The 19,770-nt window shown below is 35.2% G+C and overlaps 1 protein-coding gene across 4 annotated transcripts in view; it reads left to right on the top strand.

Annotated features, from left to right (window-relative positions):
• The window catches only part of RASAL2 (RAS protein activator like 2), a 383,638-nt gene that overhangs the window by 122,297 nt on the left and 241,571 nt on the right, over window positions 1–19,770 (top strand). For 2 of the 4 annotated variants that reach the window (XM_065936111.1, XM_065936112.1), the window contains exon 1: window positions 11,549–11,801. The exons of the other annotated variants lie outside the window; for them this stretch is intronic. In XM_065936111.1, coding sequence (XP_065792183.1) covers window positions 11,564–11,801 — 238 coding nt within the window. In that variant the 5' untranslated portion in view covers window positions 11,549–11,563. Of the gene's footprint in view, window positions 1–11,548; window positions 11,802–19,770 lie in introns of those variants that run through there. 4 annotated transcript variants of the gene reach the window in all.

Genomic DNA, 19,770 nt, shown 5'->3' on the forward strand with positions numbered 1-19,770 from the left:
TGAAATTATTATAGCTACTTTAACTTTCTTTTGATTAGCACGTGTTAGCATGTTACATCTTTTTCAATCCCTTTAGTTTTAGTGTATTTGTGTCTTTATATGTAAAGCAGATTTGTTGTAGACAACATGTAGCTGAGGCTTGTGTTTTGATCCCCACTGACAATCTCTGTCTTTAATTGGTATATTTGGACCATTTATGTTTAAAGGGATTATTTATATAGTTGGATTAATATCTATTATATTTGTTACTGTTTTCTATTTGTTGCCCATGTTCTTTGTTTGTTACCCTTGTTCTTTGTTTCTATATTTGTCTTCCATTCTTTGTCTTCTTTTATTTTAATTGATCATTTTACATGATTCTATTTTTTCTTCTTTACCTTTTAAAAAAGTTTTTAAGTGATTAACCTAGAATTTGTAATATATATTAACAATCCAAATCCACTTTCAAATGATAACTGTATTGTTTCCCAAGTAGTGCAAGTACCTTATAATAATAAAATATTCCTAATTCCTTCCTTTGGAAGCCCCAGTTTTGGTGCTGAACTAAGTCTACTTTAGTACAAGCTGCTTTGTCACTTATCAGATGTATTGATACAATGCTGGTCCTTATTTCAGGTTGTCAGAATGTTGTTCGTTTTCTAAGTTCATACTCGTTGAAGAAGGTATGAGACTTGTTCAGTGCTTGTAGTTATCCTTATGCTTCTTTAAGAGGTTCTCCAGTGATGCTAGATTTTTTTCTTAGAAATAATTTCTTAAGAAAATCTAGAAAAGCCAGGTAATAGTTTCTGTCCATTAAATTGACATTTTTGGGGGAAAAGATCTTAGCAATTGAAGCAATTTTTCTTGCCTCTTTCTTGCTCTCATCTTGTTTGACATAATTATTTTATTTTCTTCTGTTAATACTCCTCTCTTTCCATGTCCTTGAAGAAACAGAGAGTCACTTGGTTCAAGAAAGAGAAGTCCCTGGTTACTGTCTTCTCTCCCCTGTCCTTCTCCCTCATCAAACGTGTTTTAATGTGATCTTCTTGGTATGAGAGAAAATGTTAAACTCATTATCACTGACCCTTGTTACTATTATCCTTAAGTCAGGTGTTTTTATTTTAGGTCTTTCTCAGATTTTATTAATTAATTCAACAAATATTTATTGAGTACCTATCATATGTCAAGTACTGAGGACTCTATAGATAATAAAACAGGCATGGGAATTATAGTTTTGTGGGTGAAACAATCACTGATTAATAATCTCACAAGGAAATGTCCAAAAATAGCTGTAACTGTAATAGGGAGATGCTTGGGACTGTAAAAGCCTATAAAAAGAGATTTGACCTAGTCAGGGAAGTCAGGAAAGGCTCTCTCAGGAAGTAGTAACACTTGAACTGAAACCTGAAGCATGAATAGGCATTGATGAAGGGAGAAAAATCATTCCATGTAGAGAAAGCATTGTGGGCAAAAGCCGTGCAGTGGGGAAGCAGAGTGTTAGTATGAAGGACTGAAAGGATTCAAGGGCGGCTGAAGGGATGGCGTAGGTAGGGACCAGGCTGTGTTGAGGAATTTTGGTTTGTTTTGTGTTAGTTTTGTAGAGTAGTGAGAAGCAATTGAAAAGTAGTATGCAGTAAACTTGTATTTGGAAAAGATTATTCTCACTGTAGTAGGAATAATGATTTACAGGGGACCATAGTAGATGTAGGTAGATAAATTTAGGAGGCTAGTATAATCAAAGTGAGAAATGATAGTAGATTAATTTAGAGGAAATGGTGAGAAGTAGATTAAATATACTTAGGGAAGATCAGCGAGGTTCATGGATTTGATATTGAATGGTAAGAGAGGGAGATAACTAAGATTTGGGACTTGTACAGTGGAGTGGATGTTATTTCTATTAGAATTAGCAACACTAGAATGAGAACAGATTTTAAAGGAAAGATCATGGGTTAGATTTTATACATTTTCAATTTGAGAGGCCACAAAACATCTAATTGAATATGTGAATATGTTGGTCAAAGGAGATGAGATCTGATCTAGAGGTATAAGTTTCTGTGGTAACTGTGAATGATGATGATATGCATGGTGAGAGTATGGTGATGGGGTGCCTGGGACCCAGTTTGATGAACTGCTAACGTTTAGAGACTAGATAGAGAAGAATGAACCTCACAGGAGACAGAGAAGGTGTGATCAGAGATGTTTGGAGGAAAACCAGAAGTTTTTATTTTTTTAAAAGACTTTAATGATAGAATTAGAAGTTGTCTGTGTTTTGGTTTTTATTTTAAAACATTTCATTAAAAAAATAAATTCTGACAGTTGTCTGTTAAGAATAATCTTTATTTAGCTCCCCTAGACTTATCTTTCTTAAATGAGAAGCAGTTGTGTACGTGTCAGGTGTGTCTTTGAGTTGTCTTACTTAGAAAGGAGGTAGTTTTTGCCACAGGAAGTGTTTCATCGGGAAGCAGATGTGCTCCAGTGATAGGAGATGGGAAGGGGATGTTTTGTTATTAATTACTTAGCTTTGAGTAAACAAAGACTTTGTATTTTTGAAAGATGTCTTCTTCTGGTTTATAGAAATTAATCCTATTTTTAAAGCTTTTCATTAGTTGATCTAAGAGGTATGTACTCTGTTGTTCCAGTAACAGAACTCCTGAACTCTTTGTTAATTGTATTATGTCATATCTTTATTACATAAGAGCATGTGAGATTTATAGGATAGAATTTCGGTATAGAAAAGGTGTGTCTTAAAAGATAGAAAGTGGTGACAGACTAGTGTTTGTAAACTGAGAAAGCTCAAGTTTTGCCTTTTCATCTCTGCATGCTTCCCTTAGTTGAAAGAAATCTGAAAAGGCATTTTAATGAGAAACTGATATCCTACTTTAATCTTTAAAAAATAAAGAATTTAGCATTTAAACTAGATAACAATAAAATATCTGGACTCAGTGTCACAATTATGCCCCGTAAGCCTAAATTTCTCAATTGTATTCTGTAAATCATAGTTGGAAAATGCTAATTTAAAGAGGTTATATAGAATCCTGAATTAGGAATTAGGATACCTGGGCGTTCTTTTTGTTTGTTTGTTTGTTTTGTTGTTGACCAAGTAGTCATGGACAAGTTCTTTTCTCTGGCCTCATTTGATTATATGTAAGTGTTGGTTAAGTTAATCTGTGATGTCTTGTTTAGTTCTCTGTTCTCTAATTCTGATTCTGTGGGTTGATATTAAAGGTTTCCATTTTTGCTCTGGGTAGATTTAAAAAATAAACTTATTTAAACTTTGTGCATTCAAAAGGAATAAAAATATACAGTCATTATAAAATTTCATATATTATAGAAATTAATAATATAAAAACAAAAATCTATTAGCAACAAAAATAATACATTTTACTATTTTTTATAAGAAAATATTTAAAAGAAATAGGAACAGAATTTCTGTCTATGCAAATTCCATCATATGTATACTGACATATTAATGATAATCTTCAGTAAAAGTGAGATCATGATCTACTTTTTATAGTATATATTGCTTTTCTACCTTATCCCTTAGACTTTTTACCACCTAAATTTCTGTTTTAAGTTTTTTCTTCTTACTGTGATTATAGTATATACTCACAGCTAAAAAATAAAATGATAAAAATCTAAGGTGATATCTCAGTTACACTCCCTACAGGCAATCACTCTTTAAAAATGTGTGTTTTTCTAGCACATTTAAATATATGTGGTTGTTTTTGCATGGTATGTACTGTGATTTATTTGGGCATCCTCCTGTAGATGGTCGTTTGCATCTCCCTCCCTTGCTTCCTTCCATTTAAAAAAAAATGCCACAGTTCTTAAAATGCAGAAGATTGCTGAATTTTTAATTGTGCTTTATTTATATGCTGTAGATAGTCTTTGCTGTCTCCAAGGAAGAGGTTTGGCTAGGACTGCTGTATCTTTAATTCTCTGCGCACTACCATGAGCAGAGTCACTATGTGATGTACATACTCAATCTCACAGAATATTTCAAGCACATATTCTCACTTTATCCTCAAGTCCCAATATGATTTTTTTATTTGGAAGAACTTGACTGAATCTCATGGGAGCCTTGAGAATTCCTTTAGTCCTTTTATTTAAAAATCTGTCTACAGTTTGTTAGTCACAATTTGTCCCGTGAATCAGTAGCATGCGATCACTTACAGCTTGTTAGAAATGTAGAATTTCAGGCTCTCATCCATGTGTACTAAAGCAAAATCTACATTTTGATTCAATCTCCTGGTGATTCATTCACACCCTACAGCATGAGAAGCATTGGCCTCGAAGCAGATCTGTTGCATTATCTTTGTGCTTGGTCCTTTGTGCCCACATCATGAGTTTGATCCTTTGGTTGTTATTGTTCTGGTCTTTCTGAGGAGAAGGAAAATAAAAAAGTGAGAAGTTTGAACTAAAGAGTGGAATACACTAAGCTCAAGAACTATTTCAAACCCTGTGCATTTATTGTGCCTTCCATTGGTAAGGTCTCCTCTTGATAGTTTTACCTGTTTGTTTTTCTTTTTTTAAATACCACACCAGTAGTATGGAAAAGAGAAGATATAGTCAGTTCTACTATCATGCTTTATTTTTGATGTTTGAAAAAGAGAATTATTATTATTTTATGTTTCAGGTGTTTTTCAAAAAATTTTTTAATTGAAATTTATTTTATGTCATGATTGTATTAAAAATTAGGATGTGTATCATATGATGGATAGTAGGGAACAATTGGAGCGTTATATGAATTTTGTGTTTGCTTATGTGCCGTTTGTTGAGAAATGTTAGCTTCATATGAAAAACTGTAAAGCATGATACTGTTGGTAAAGCATGACACTGTTGGAAATATTGAAGGGCATACAAATTGACCAGCTACCAGCCACCTCAGTTCCCCACACTTGTTATGAGCCACATCCATCCACTTAAGTATTACAGCTGTCATTTAGATTTCAGATAACCCTCCTTTCATCATGTCACAAAAACGAAAAAGCTGCAACTCTTCCGATGCCCACTTCTATGGGCAAACTTCAGGGGTTTTTTTTGAAGTAACATGATGTATTTATTTTAGCAATTAGGCTTTTTTTAACCATTTAACATGTGCAAAATGGCCTACAGTTTTTATTAGCTTTTCTTTTTTTATGTGTCATTGTTTCTAAATGTTTCTTCCCAAACCCACCTTCCTCAAAAGCCTTGAAATTTTGTTGTGCAATTTTGTAAAGTGTGATGATTTTTAGAAATGTGTGTCACATGACATAGTAGAATTGAGTATAACAGTAGCATCTGGGAAGAAATTGGGTCTATCCTTTGTGCCTTCAGTTCAGTTCAGTTCAGTCACTCAGTCATGTCCGACTCTGTGACCCCATGAATCGCAGCACGCCAGGCCTCCTTGTCCATCACCAACTCCCGGAGTTTATTCAAACTCATGTGCATCTAGTCGGTGATGCCATCCAGCCATCTCATCCTCTGTCGTCCCTTTCTCCTCCTGCCCCCAACCCCTCCCAGCATCAGGGTCTTTTCCAATGAGTCAACTCTTCGCATGAGATGGCCAAACTATTGGAGTTTCAGCTTCAGCATCAGTCCTTCTAATGAACACCCAGGACTGATCTCCTTGAGGATGGACTGGTTGGATCTCCTTGCAGTCCAAGGGAGTCTCAAGAGTCTTCTCCAACAGCATAATTCTAAAGCATCAATTTTTTGGCGCTCAGCTTTCTTCACAATCCAACTCTCACATCCATACATGACCACTGGAAAAACCATAGCCTTGACTAGATGGACCTTTGTTGGCAAAGTAATGTCTCTGATTTTTAATATGCTATCTAGGTTGGTCATAACTTTTCCTCCAAGGAGTAAGCATCTTTTAATTTCGTGGCTGCAGTCACCATCTGCAGTAATTTTGGAGCCCCCAAAAATAGTCTGTCACTGTTTCCACTGTTTCCCCATCTATTTCCCAGACATGGTTAAACATTTCCTTGCATCACACTTGCTGAGCGTTCTGTAGACTGCCTTTGCTGCTCTCATCCTTCCTGGTGAGCTGGCAGTTCCAGGAGGGCAGGGGCAGTTTGTGTTTTGTTCTTGTTTGTTCCTCTAGTCTTAGTTCAGTGCCTGATGTGTGGCAGGTGCTCAATAGCCATTTTAAAAAGGGCTCCATACCAATAAAGATACCAATAGAGTGATTCTTAAAGCTGTGCTTTAAATATTACAAATTATATATTAAGGAAATGAATAATAATTATCTGATACTTGAGGTGGCAGTAATGTTCTTGTTAAGACAGTTGAATCAGCAGCCAGTTTTTATATTAGGATTCATAATGAATGTGGTAGTTCAGTGGTAGTAGTGTCATTGTTTCTAATTAAAAAATTATAAAACTTGGAATATTTTCTTAAAAATTATAAATTTGTTGTATGCATTTGATAAAATTTAGAAAATGCAGGGTGTCAAGTGATCGTCTTAAATTCAGGTGAAAGACAAAACTTGGGGAAATAACTAACAAATGATATTAGGCTATCATAATGATAGAAGGTAATTTGAAGCATTTGCTAAATCTGACTTTAGCCAACTCTAAGAGAGGTGAATTTCTTCATTTCTTAGATTATTCCTACTTAGAGACTGTCACTTCCTCACTCTGTATTTCTTTTGCTTTCTAATTTTGCTTGAATCTTTTTCTGTGCTGTTTGATATTTTCCACTTCCATATTCCTTTAAATAGGGAAGTTTATGGCAAAAGAATTGTAGTAGCTCCTTGAAAGAATTGGGTTGATGAGTTTAGAAGCTAGTGTAATTATTTTTACTTTACTTATCCAGTGTGTAAAAGTATTTTCTCATTTAACACCGAGTCTCTGAATTTTACAGTGTTAATTATGGGACTTAAGTTCTACTCCTATAGTGCAACTTTTCTCACAGTCGTAGTTTTAATTTTTACTGAGGTGTTTTAATAGAGTGATCTTGATTAGCTTCCCTCTCCTGAAACCTGTGAAACTAGATATTTTCTTATTAGTATTACTCAAAAGATACTCTGAAATAGGGACCATTACAGTATTAATAATAAAATATCTGTTACAGACTCAAAGGAAGTAATTTTGAAATTAAAATAATTTACTTGTGTAATGTCTTATTTTGAAGTACTTCAAACCTATAGAATATTTGCAAGCATACCAGAAACTCCTGTGCACCATTGTATGGGTGTGTCTGTGTGTGTGTGTGCACGTGCCAAGTGCTCAGCCTGTCCAGCTCTTTGTGACCGCACTGACTGTAGCCCACCAGGCTCCTCTGTCCAAGGAATTTTGCAGGCAAGAATACTGGAGTGGGTTGCCGTTTCTTTCTCTAGGAGATCTTCCTGACTCAGGAATCAAACTTGTGTCTCCTGCATTTCAGGCAGATTCTTTACCACTAAGCCACCAGGGACCCTTTACCTAGATTCAATAATTATGTACAGTTTGCCCTGTTTGTTTGGTCATATTTAATATACCTTTATATGCATAGTTTTTCCCTGAGTCATTTGAGGGTGAATTGGAAACATCATGCCTCTAGGATCTCTAAATACTTCAGTGGGAATTTCCTAAGAATAATAACATTCTCTTTCATAGTGAAAATGAGAAATCTTAATGTTAATATGATTCTATTATCTAATCCATAGTCCATATTCAGATTTTGTCAGTTACCCAATAATGTTTTTTATAGCTTTTCTCCCCATTTTAGGATCAGATCCAAAATTATGCATTACTTTTCATTATTTCTCCTTAGTCTCCTTTGAATTACAACAGTTCTATAGCTTTTCTCTGATTTTCCTGACTTTGACACTTTTGAAGCAAAGGATATAGTTATTTTGTAGATCTTTAATTCAAGGTTGTCTGATGCTGCTTGTGATTAGATTTAGGTTGTTTGTTTATTTTTTTTTACAGGAATAAATCACGAGCTATTCTTTCACAGTTCAGCATATCTGGAGGTGTATAGTGTTGGTTTGTTCCAGTGTTGGTATGTCTGTATGTATGTATGTATTTATCCATATTCATTCATTATCTTCAGTGCGTTTACTCCTTTTCTCAACTTTCTCAAGAAAGTGCTTTCAGGATTGCTAACCCATTATATTAGATAGTAAACCTACTAACTGTAGTTAATTTGCAGTTCTTTAAAGGTAAAACTTAATTATGGGGAAATGCATAAATCTTGAGAACAATTAAGTCTTGACAAATATACCCATATTCACATGTATATCACGATTAAGAAAAGTTCCTTAACCCTAGAAATTTTCCTGGTGCCCTTTTCTTATTAATAATGCTTTCCACCACTCACAACTGCTTTCTTGATTTTTCCCCCCCTGTTAAAAATTAGTTTAGCCTATTTTAGAACTCTGTAGAAATGGAATCATACAGAATGTGCTCTTTTGTGTCTAGTTTCTTTTGTTGGCATAATATCTGTGGTTTTCATTCACATTGTTTTGTTATTAGTAGTTTATTCTTTTTATAGCTGAGTTGTATACAACTGTATGAAACCATCATAGTTTGTTTATCCAGTCTACTGTGATAGAGATTTGGGTTGTTTTCAGTTTATGGGTATCGTAAATAAAGCTGCTGTGAACATGAAGTACAAGTTTGTGTATTTTCATTTCTCTTGAGTAAATGCTTATGAGTGGAACTGATTTGCATTGGATAAATGTATGCTTATCTTATAAAAATAAAATTGTCAAATTTGTTCCATGGCAATTGTATCATTTCATGACTTCATGACTGATTATGAGATTTCTGGTTGCTCCACATCCTCACCACAGCATCTGGTGTTTTTAGCCATTTAAGTGTTAGCTATTTTAGTGAGTGATATCTCATTATTGGCTTTAATTTGCGTTTCTGTCAGTCCTAATGATGTTGAGTACATTTCCCATTATGCTTATTGACCATTCATATAACTTTCTTCGTGAAGGGGCTGTTCAACTCTCTCTTCCTATTTTTAAAAATTGTGTTTTCTTTTATTAATAAACTATAGGAGTTGTTTATATTTTGTGGTACAAATCGTAAGATGTTTGTATTGTGAATATGCTCTCCCATTTTGTAGCTTGCTTATTGATTTAATGTCTTCTAGACATATTAAGGTTTTAATTTTTATGAATTCATAGTTATTAATGTTTTCCTATCATGGTTACTACTTTTTATAAAATTTATTTTATTTTAGTTTTGGCTGCACTAGGTCTTCGTTGCTGCGTCTGGGCTTTCAGCTGTGGCATGCAGGGCTATTCTTTGTTGTGGTGTGTGGTCTTCCTTTTGCCATGGCTTCTTTTGTTGCAGAGGGCAGGCTGTAGGTGCAGGCTCTGCAGGTGTGGTTCACGGGCTCCAGAACGCAGGTTCAGTAGTTGTGGTGCTTGGACTTAGTTGCCTTGCGGCCTGTGGAATCTTCCCAGATCAGGGATCCAACTAGGGTCCCCTGCACTGGCTGGTGGATTCCTAAGCACTGGACCACCAGGGAAGTCTGATTATGACTCTGTTTTATCCCAGGAAAGCTTTGCCTATCCTCAGTTCACAAAAGTATTCTCTTGTGATTTCCTTTATAAACTTCATCAGTTTATGTTTTACATTTAGGTTTATTTTCCATCACAGATTAGTTTTGGTGGATTGTGTGATGTGTCATAAGTAGGGATTACAACTTAATGTTTATTGTTTTTCTCTTTTTGCAGATTCACATTTCTTTTTTTTTTTTTTCAGATTAACATTTCTAAGTGTCTTTTTTAAGCCAAGAGAAAATTTTATGATTGTAATATACTCTAATTTGATTTATTATACTTTTGGGAAAGCTGAGTACTTCAACACTTCCTTAGTACAGAAATGTGTAAATTTAGAGACTATATAAACAAATGAAGATGAGATCATTATTTTATGATAATGGAAATAACTAGAACATTTTAATGTGTTTCAAAGAATAGGTATGTTACTGACTTTGCTGTTTGGCAATAATAAGAAAGAGACTTAGTTAAGAACTGTTTTTTCATTGTACTTATTCTACAAATGGATGGTTTTTTAGTTTTCCACATGAAATCATCATTTTTTTATGCAGCTTGCAAAGTGATCTGATTGCCATGTTTTATCTCTTTTATTGATGGTCTTAAGTCTGTCAGGCTTTCCATTTGAAACCCCTACTTTCAGGAGTTTATGAGCTGACAGTTGAAAAAAAAATTAACCAGCAAAAAACTTGGCATTCATGATCTTGGTTCAATATAAGGTACTTTGCTTTAATAAAATTTTAAGTAGTCACTCTCTTTTTGTTTGTTTGTTTTTTTTTTGTTTTTTTAGGTTGCAAATGGCATAAAGAATAAAGGAATTTTTTTGGTTAAATAGATAGGGAATATTTTTCCAGACAACTTATCCCAATTAGATTTATAAAGCAAACTTTTCCCTTTTAGAAATCATTTAAGTATGTACTTTCCTGTGTTCCAGTTCCCACAAGATGTTGCCTTAAGATTTTCCTTTTCCTTTGCTTGTTCATAGCAAGTATCCACTATCCCTTTTCTTTTTTTCTGTCCACTTGTGCTTTTAAAATTCTCCCTAGTATGTTTACATTAAAAATGGCTTTATATTTTGGCATTCTTTTGTTCTTTTTCCCTCATCGTTATAGTTCCTCTTGCACAAAACTTTACCTATTGGTTGTAAAACAGTATTAACTTTGAGAGAAGTTGTGGTGTAAATAGCAAGAATTTTCTTGAAATGCCAACTTTAAAACCTATTCTGAAGAGCTGTCACTTAGAGAGCCGGCTTTTAGGCAAGTTTTTTCTTCTTCTTCTGGAAAGTGTGCAAGTCAGCTTGAGTACTTTCACAATCTGTTTTTAACCCAATATCATTCACATAGTGAACACTTAACTGCTATTGGTCCCTAAAGGTGTCTGTGGGGGATTTTTTGTCGCTTTTATTTCACTTCTCATTTTTTTAAAAAAACCATTTCCTGAAAACTCAGTGCAGAAATGTAGCCTACTGCAGGAAGTGAGATGATCTTCTTTTGCTGTATTCTGAAGATAATTTGCTTCAGACAGGAGATTTTTGGGTGTTTGCTGAAATTTTGGAGATCTGGGAAAATGGGGGTAATAACATGACACCAGTTCTTAAGCAGCAACATCTGCTGTGGTTCAAAGCCACACAAAGAAAGCTGCTTAAGCAGTTGAGTGTTTTGGACTGCACGGACAAGTGTGGTTCGACTGCAAAGACTGCAGAGCAAAAAATTTAAAGTTTCAAGAAGTTGTTAAAAAATGGAGTCGTGGAAGATGAGCATCTTTAAGAGACAAACATCACCGTGTCCTCCAAGCTATCGAAGATCTTTTTCAGAACCTGCTTATGCACACTCAGAGATAGGAACAAGCTTAAAGAGTTATACATGGCGTGGTCCAGTGAAAAGCAAGAGGAAGAAAAATGAACAGGCTGTTTCCAGTCTAGGAAAGCCACTGGGTGCTTATCGGTGGCAAACACACCCCAGCTTAAGGTTGAAAGGGGGCAAAAGGGAGCAAGTGGAAAATAATAAAGGAGACTTGGATGAACCACAACAACAAGCGGTCCTGCCAAAGATGGTTGGGGATAATATTTCTTCCTCTGGCAACAAAGTCCTTGGAACATCAATGGAGAAGCAGAACCTGGTAAACACTCGGTCACTTCGGGTTCCATTCAGCAGATCTCTTTCAGAGCCAGAACCCCGCTCCAGTGTCAGATTTGTTAGACGGTGGCCGACTTCAGTGGGGTCAGTGGAGTCTGAGCAGCAGGGATATTTCATCCGTGGCATTTTCTCTACTCTTTCCAATGGCTTCTCCAGGATGCTGAGTCTAAAAGGAGAGTCAACCAATGAGCCAGTAAGAGAAGGTATATTGTGATGAATAAGGGGGAAGAGGGATTTTAATTATTTGTGTTTTATAATGAATAAAACATCCTATTTGCTCATTATAAAATAATTTACTTAATCAGTGCAATTTTTAAAAAGTATTAAACTCAATGAATGATAGTAATTAATAGTAAAAAATTGATTTAGAAGAAATTTTTTTATTATGTTATACTCTGAACTCTTCATTTTGGGGCCTGTGTAAAATTATATGTTTTGTTTTGTCTTTTACCCTTTTTAATCCCATTGATCTATTTTTGTACAGTAAATGCAGTTTAGAGGGAGAAATTATCAAATCTTCTCCTCCTGACGAAGTTGAGAGTTAAAAGAGAATTCCTTCTATTATCTCTTCATAAAAATTGACAAATGTTATTAGAGCTATTTAGAGCTGGATTGTATTGATAGCTTTTAATAGGTGGGACTTCTGATCTGCTCATGTCTTGATAATACACAATTTGAAAATGGAAGGAAAAGATGCAAATCTTTAGTATTTAGCTTACAAATTAGAATTTTGTGTTTGCTTCATTTCAGGTAACAGAATCATCAACATTTATAATATACTCAGGATTTGTTTCTATTTTTAAAAGTTTTATATTGGTGATAGTATTTTAAGCTACCAAAAGAAACCTTAAATTTTTATCTGATTGCTTTGGATGTGATTGAGCTTATCTGATGAACTACTTCAATTATGAGTTAAGACTTGTGTTTGATTTTTTTGTTATTTTTGAAAACCTTAACACTGATAATATTTCTATTGAGTTGAGGTCATTTTTGGATATGGCTTTATCTTATCTTTGATTATGAGACTGACCACATCAGCAGAAGGTTGAATTCTTTCTAAAACTGTGGAAATTGTTGAATAATTTTCATACTAGAATACAGTTTGATTTCTTTAAAAATAATGTCAGTGAAAAACTGAGTAATTTTCCAAGTGTATTTGTGCCAAAAATTCAGTATGTCTCCTAAACCTTGTTTTCCCTTTAGATTTTCCTTTGCCCAGTGAGTATTAATTATACTATTAAGGAAATATATTTTCTTCTTACTCTTGGTTTATAGATAATTACTGAAAGTAAAGTCTTTCTTGATGTGCCTCTGTTAACATCCTGTTAAAATATTTTAGAGACTAAATTATTGCATTTCCTTGGATACTAGTATGTCTGTTCCTCGCCAGGTGATCATAGGATGATCTAAGTAAAGGAGCATCAAAGGGTAAGAGTTTAAGAGAAGTTCTTAGAATTAATGCCTCCCAGTGGTTAACATGCATACATTTGATAAAAGAAATCTATAGGGTTTTTGTTTTTTGTTTTTTGATATTTGTATTTATGATCCTTTTTGGACTTTTGTAGTTAACTTTCAGTTTTTAGCAACTTCACCAACCTGTTGGCAGCCCACTTGTATATGAGATCATCTGAGAACGTATCCTAGCTTTTTACACATTTATGGTCTACTTAAAGTGATATAAGCATTTTATATTTATTACTTCATAATATGTTATACATTCTAATCATATAATAATTATGCAAATAGAGATATATTTGGAGTGAAAGGTACTATGCTAAGGGATTTCAAGTCCTAGAAGTAAAGCATAGTACATAGTGTTCCTACCTGTCAGATCAGCAGTTTTTATTTAGCAGTTGCTATGTATGGTATTTCTTGAGTGCTTCACAGGTGGAGAGTCACACTCTTAAAACAGAAGGATACTGTTTAATGCCAAAACTGGAGCTAATTTGTGTGTGTTGTTTAGTCCCTTATTTGTGTCCTACTCTTGCGACCCCATGGACTGTAGCCTGCCAGGTTCCTCTGTCCATGGGATTTCCCGGGCAAGAATGCTGGAGTGGGTTGCCATCTCCTTCTCCAGGGGATCGAACCCGCTTCTCCTTCATTAGCAGGCTCGTTGCCAGATGGATTCTTTACTGCTGAGCCACCTGGGTAGAGATTTCTTTTTCTGTTTGGTCTATAGCTTCTACCCAGCCTAGAGTCTACCAAGTGGTTTTCTAAACTTCTGCACTTGTGAACCTTTCTTCATTTCTCATTCTCCACAGGGGAAAGAATACAATTGGCCCAGGAGATCTGAATTCTACTTCTATCTTATGCCAATTTGCATTCGTGAAATTTAACCTCTGAATTTCTCTTCACACTTTTGTGGATTAGTAATTTCTTTCTTACAAAGTGAAATTTGAAAATGTTATGTAAATTATAGTTTACATAGTATTTGTTCACAAATGCTGTGTGAGTAGAACTTGTTCTTATCAGAGTTGCTATTACTGTATTGTGGTAAGGTGTGGGATTATTAGAATATAGACCTCTTTCAGAAAATCAATATATTTTAAAATTTGAAACCCACTAGTGTTTGTTACTTTTCTTGTTCCATATGAACTGCAATATATGAGAGGCATTAAATAGTATAGCATGTATTTATAGCATTTAAAGTAGTGTTTGGCACATAGCGGTTGTATAGTAATTAATATATATATATTTACATTGTGTTTTCACTTTTTGCAGTCAAAATGTTTTTTCCGTTTTTATTGAAGTATACTTGATTTACTATATTCAGTATATATTTGATATTATTTCTATTAAGAAAGTGAAAATATGGGAATAGATAATAATTTTTAAAAAATAATAAAGAGAAAGAGGATGCCCAATTATTGAATTCATTATGATTACAAAATGTAAATAAATTGTAATGTTGTCTTCTTAAATTCTGTGAGCCTGAACTTATTCTGAGCATTTGCATGTTCTGAGCATAAACAAGTAGTAATTCCTTGTATCTAATAATATATCTAATAATAGCTAAATACAATAATTTTATGCTTAAAGCAATGAAATATACCGTGCATGCTTGTGTACTGAGTTGCTTCAGTCATGTCTGACTCTTTGTGATGCTATGGACTGTAGCCTGCCAGGCTCCCCTGTCCATGGGATTCTCCAGGCAAGAATACTGGAGTGGAGTGTCATGCCCTCCTTCAGAGGATCTTCCTGACCAGGGAATTGAATCCATGTCTCTTAAGTCTCCTGCATTGACAGGTGGATTCCTTACCACTAGCTCCACCCAGGAAGCCCTGAAATATACGTAGTCAGGATCAATACCAAATTGAAGAGCTAAAAGCTTAAAGGTTTCACTACTGTACTATGTTTACCCCTCAAGCTGTACAATATATATTCCTTTACCTTCTACAATGTACAGATCAAATGATATAATATTAAAAAAAGTAAGACTTGTGTTTCTTATAGCTAAAAATAGTTCCAGCTCTTTTGGGCCCATGTCTAATGATGTCACCACGTTTGGGATCAGTTCAGTTCAGTCACTCAGTCGTGTCCGACTCTGTGACCCCATGAACCACAGCACGCCAGGCCTCCCTGTCCATCACCAACTCCTGGAGTCCACCCAAACCCATGTCCATTGAGTCGGTGATGCCATCCGACTATCTCATCCTGTATCGTCCTCTTCTCCTCCTGTCCTCAGTCTGTCCCAGCATCAGGGTCTTTTCCAGTGAGTCAGCTCTTCGCATCAGGTGGCCAGAGTACAGGAGTTTCAGCTTCAACATCAGTCCTTCCAGTGAACACCCAGGACTGATCTCCTTTAGGATGGACTGGTTGGATCTCTTTGCAGTCCAAGGGACTCTCAGGAGTCTTCTCCAACACCACAGTTCAAAAGCATCAATTCTTCAGCACTCAGTTTTCTTTATATTGGAAGTAAATTGAAGCAACCAATAAAAGAGGATTAACTAAACAGATCAAATAAAAAAAATACCATATAGTCTTCATAAATGTTGGGCTTCCCAGGTGGCCCGGTGGTAAAGAATCTGCGCCTGTCAATGCAGGAGATGTAAGAGATGCAGGTTCGATTTCTTGCTTAGGAAGATCCCCCAGAGTAGGAAATGGAAACTGCTTCAATATTCTTGCCTGAAAAATTCCATGGACAGATTATAGTCCATGGGGTTGCAAAGCGTCGGACATGACTTAGCGACTAAGCAACAATGGAGATTCCTTAAAAAACTAGGAATAAAACTACCATATGAATCAGCAATCCCAGGACTGGGCAGGCTTGTGTGCACAAACACTCACACACACACACACACACACACACACACACACACACACACACACACACACACACGTGTGGTCAGGTAGCATTCTTCTGAGGCTTCTTCAGCTCGTAGTCAGGGTTGTCTTCTTATTATCTTCTCACTTGTCCTTTACGCTGTGCACAGGTGACTCTAGAGTCTCCTTCTCTTTTTATAGGGACACCAGTCCTGTTAGGTTAGGACCCCACATGGACAGAGGAGCCGGGTGGACTGCAGTCCATGGGGTCATACAGAGTTGGACACGACTGAGCGACAAGCACACATACCACCCTTCTGACCTCTTTTAGCCTTAACTACTTCCTTAAAGGCCCACAGTCACACTGGGGCCTAGGGTTTCAACATACCAACTCTAGGGTGACATAGTTCATTCCGTATCACCAGGAAACAAAGGTCTCACGAGTAATGAGGTCAATGCAATGTATTAGCATAAATTTCAAAATATTACATAGCATAGTCACATATATGCTCAAACTTAAAATAATTTGTTATAATGTCAAGTAACTTTAGGGGAAAATAGGCTATATCACTTTAAATTTATCTTATTTTTCTCATTTTATGTGTGTTTATTTTTGAAATGGTTATGAATGGTGTAAGTTATCTTCCTCCTTTTCTTTTAAGACTATTTCATTTACATTCCCATCTGCTGACCATTAATGAAAATGTTGAGGATATTGGACACTCTGGTAATCTGTTATATTGAAATGTGGAAGAAGGCTGTACTGGACACTTCTGTTGTTTATATATATTTTCCATTACAATTTTTCCTTATGGGTACATGCCTTACCCACCTTTTCGTGATTTGTATTATTTCTTTAAGGGTATACCAGGAATGATTATATTGTGGAATACGATTGTCTTGTAGTTCGTTATATATTGTAAGATTTTCTGCTTGAAAGCTATAAAACAGTAATGTCTACAACAATTTATGAGTACAGTTTTCTCTCATGACTTTACCAGATTGGTAATTAAGCCTTAGTTTATTATAGTTTTGTGTTTAACTCATAGCATAGGGTGAGGAAAAGGAAAAGATCTTTGGGGTTGGACTAGTGGCTTCAGGATTTTACACGTGCTGTTGTCTAGTTATATGCCTGAGAAAGTTTCACATAACCTTTCTTTTTCTCATCAGAAAAGTATGGGATGATGATAACTATCTAGTAGGCTTATTATAAATAGTAAATGAAACAAGATGCCCAGTGCTTATTATATACTTAATTAGTAAACAGTTTTTATGGTTTTTAGGAAAGGATTTGTTTTTGTTTATTTTTGACCGCTCTGGGTCTTGTTGCTGTGTGCAGGCTTTCTCTCGTTTCGGCGGCCAGGAGCTACTGTTCCTGCAGTGCGTGGGCTTCTCACTGTGGTGGCTTCTTTTGTTGCAAAGCATGGGCTCCAGGCGCACAGGCTTCAGTACTTGTGGCATTGAGGCTCAGTAGTTGTGGTGCTTGGGCATAGTTGCCTCACAGCATATGGGATCTTCCTGCACCAGGGATGAAACCCACGTCCCCTGCACTGGTAGGTGGATTCTTAACCACTGGACCACCAGGGAAGCCCAGTTTTTATGATTATTAGTTTAATAGGTATATAACATTATGATTATATTTTTATGAGTGAAGTGGCACATTTTTCTATAAAACAGCTTATATTTGTAATATAATATTTGATTATTTTACAAGTAGACTTTCTTCTGTTTCTTTTGACTATCAAGTGGAATCTGAGTAGATGTAGCAGTATTTTTTTTCAGTTATTCTGCATTGTAGGTTATAAAATCATTTCCAGTTATCCCAAATATTTTGGTTTTCAAATAAAATTTCAGCAATTTAAAAGAGTTATTCAAACCCTAAAGCATGCTTGTAATCCATCTTTGTTTCTTGATTATGTAGAAAACTTATCTTAATAGTACAAATATATTCTTATAGTTCATTATTTTAAAAATTTATTTTGGAAATGATTAATTATATTCTATTTGAGATAGATTTAGTTGTATGAAATGAGATATAGAACTAAACAAATTATTTGTAACATTAATAATGGTTGTAACAAATTTCTCTCTTATGTGATTTCAGTATATATTTAAAATATTTTTTTAATTAAAATTTTTAAATAGAAGTATAGTTGATTTACAATGTTAGTTTCTGGTATAAAGCAGAGTGATTCAGATATATATATGCTTTTTCATATTCTTTTCTATTGTGGTTTATTACAGGATATTGAACATAGTTCCCTGTGCTATACTGTAGTCTGTGCTGTTTATTCTATAAATAGTAGTTTGTATCTGCTAATCCCAGACTTTTCCTCCACTCCCTTTCCCCTTTGGTAATCATAAGTTTGCTTTCTTTGTCTGTGGGTCTGTTTCTGTTTTGTAAATAAGTTTATTTGTTATATTATAGATTCTACATATAAGTAATATCATACGGTGTTTTGTCTTTCTCTTTCTGACTTATGTCACTTCGTATGATCATCCCTGGGTCTATCCTTGTTGCTGCAGATGGCATTATTTCATTCTTTTTCATGGCTTAGTAGTATTCCACACAAAGGAATGACTACTACACACATACTACATCTTCCTTATCCATTTATCTGTTGATGGACATTCAATTTGCTTCCATGTCTTGGCTGTTATAAATAATACTGCTGTGAACATTGGGCTGTGTGTATCTTCGTGAAATAGAGTTTTTGTCTTTTCTGGTTATGTGCCCAGGAATGGGATTGTTGGATCATATGGTAGCTCTATTTTTAGTTTTTTAAGGAACCTCAGTATTGTTTCCCATAGCGACTGCACCAGTTTATGTCCCACCAGCAGTGCTGGAGGGTTCCTTTTTCTCCACACCCTCTCCGCCATTTGTTATCTATAGACTTTAATGGTGGCCATTTTGACCACTGTGAATTGGTACCTCACTGTAGTTTTGATTTGCATTTCTCTAATAACTAGTGATGTTGAGGATCTTTTGATTTGCCTAGTTGCCATCTGTGTATCTTCTTTGGAGAAATGTCTATTTAGGTCTTCTACCCATTTTTTGATTGGGTTTTTTTGTTGTTGTTGTTATTGAGTTGTATGGGCTGTTTTTATATTTTGGATATCAAGCCCTTTTTGGTTGCATCATTTGTGAATACTTTCTCCCAGTCCATAGGTTGTCTTTTCATTTTGTTAATTATTTCCTTTGCTGTGAAAAAATTTGCAAGTTTGATTAGATCCCATTTGTTTATTTTTGCTTTTATTTCTTTTGCCTTGGGAGACTAACTTAAGAAAACATTGGTACAATTTATGCAGAGAGTATTTTGCCTATGTTTTCTTCTAGGACTTTTATGGCGTCGTGTCTTATATTTAAGTCTTTAAGCCATTTTGAGTTGTTTATTGTGTATGGTGTTAAGGGAGTGTTCTAACTTCATTGATTTATATGTGGCTGTCCAGCATTTCCAACACCACTTGCTGAACAGACTATGTTTTCTTCATTATATATCCTTACCTCTTTTGTCAAAGATTAACTGCCCGTAGGTATCTGGATTTCTTTCTGGACTCTGTATTCTATTTTTTTGATCTATTTGTCTGTTTTGCTGCCAATACCACACTGCTTTGATTACTGTAACTTTATAGCATTGTCTAAGTCTGGGAGGGTTATGCCTATACGTTTGTTCTTTTTTCTCAGGATTGCTTTGGCAATTCTGGGTCTTTTATGGCTCCATACAAACTTTAGAACTTTTTTTGTTCTAGTTCTGTGAAAAATGGCATGGATAATTTGATAGTTTAGTTCAGTTCAGTCGCTCAGTCGTGTCCAGCTCTTTGTGATCCCATGAATTGCAGCACGCCAGGCCTCCCTGTCCATCACCAACTCCCGGAGTTTACTCAAACTCATGTCCATCGAGTTGGTGA

This window comes from Muntiacus reevesi, chromosome 5, assembly GCF_963930625.1.
Source record: "Muntiacus reevesi chromosome 5, mMunRee1.1, whole genome shotgun sequence".
Taxonomy (NCBI): domain Eukaryota; kingdom Metazoa; phylum Chordata; class Mammalia; order Artiodactyla; family Cervidae; genus Muntiacus; species Muntiacus reevesi.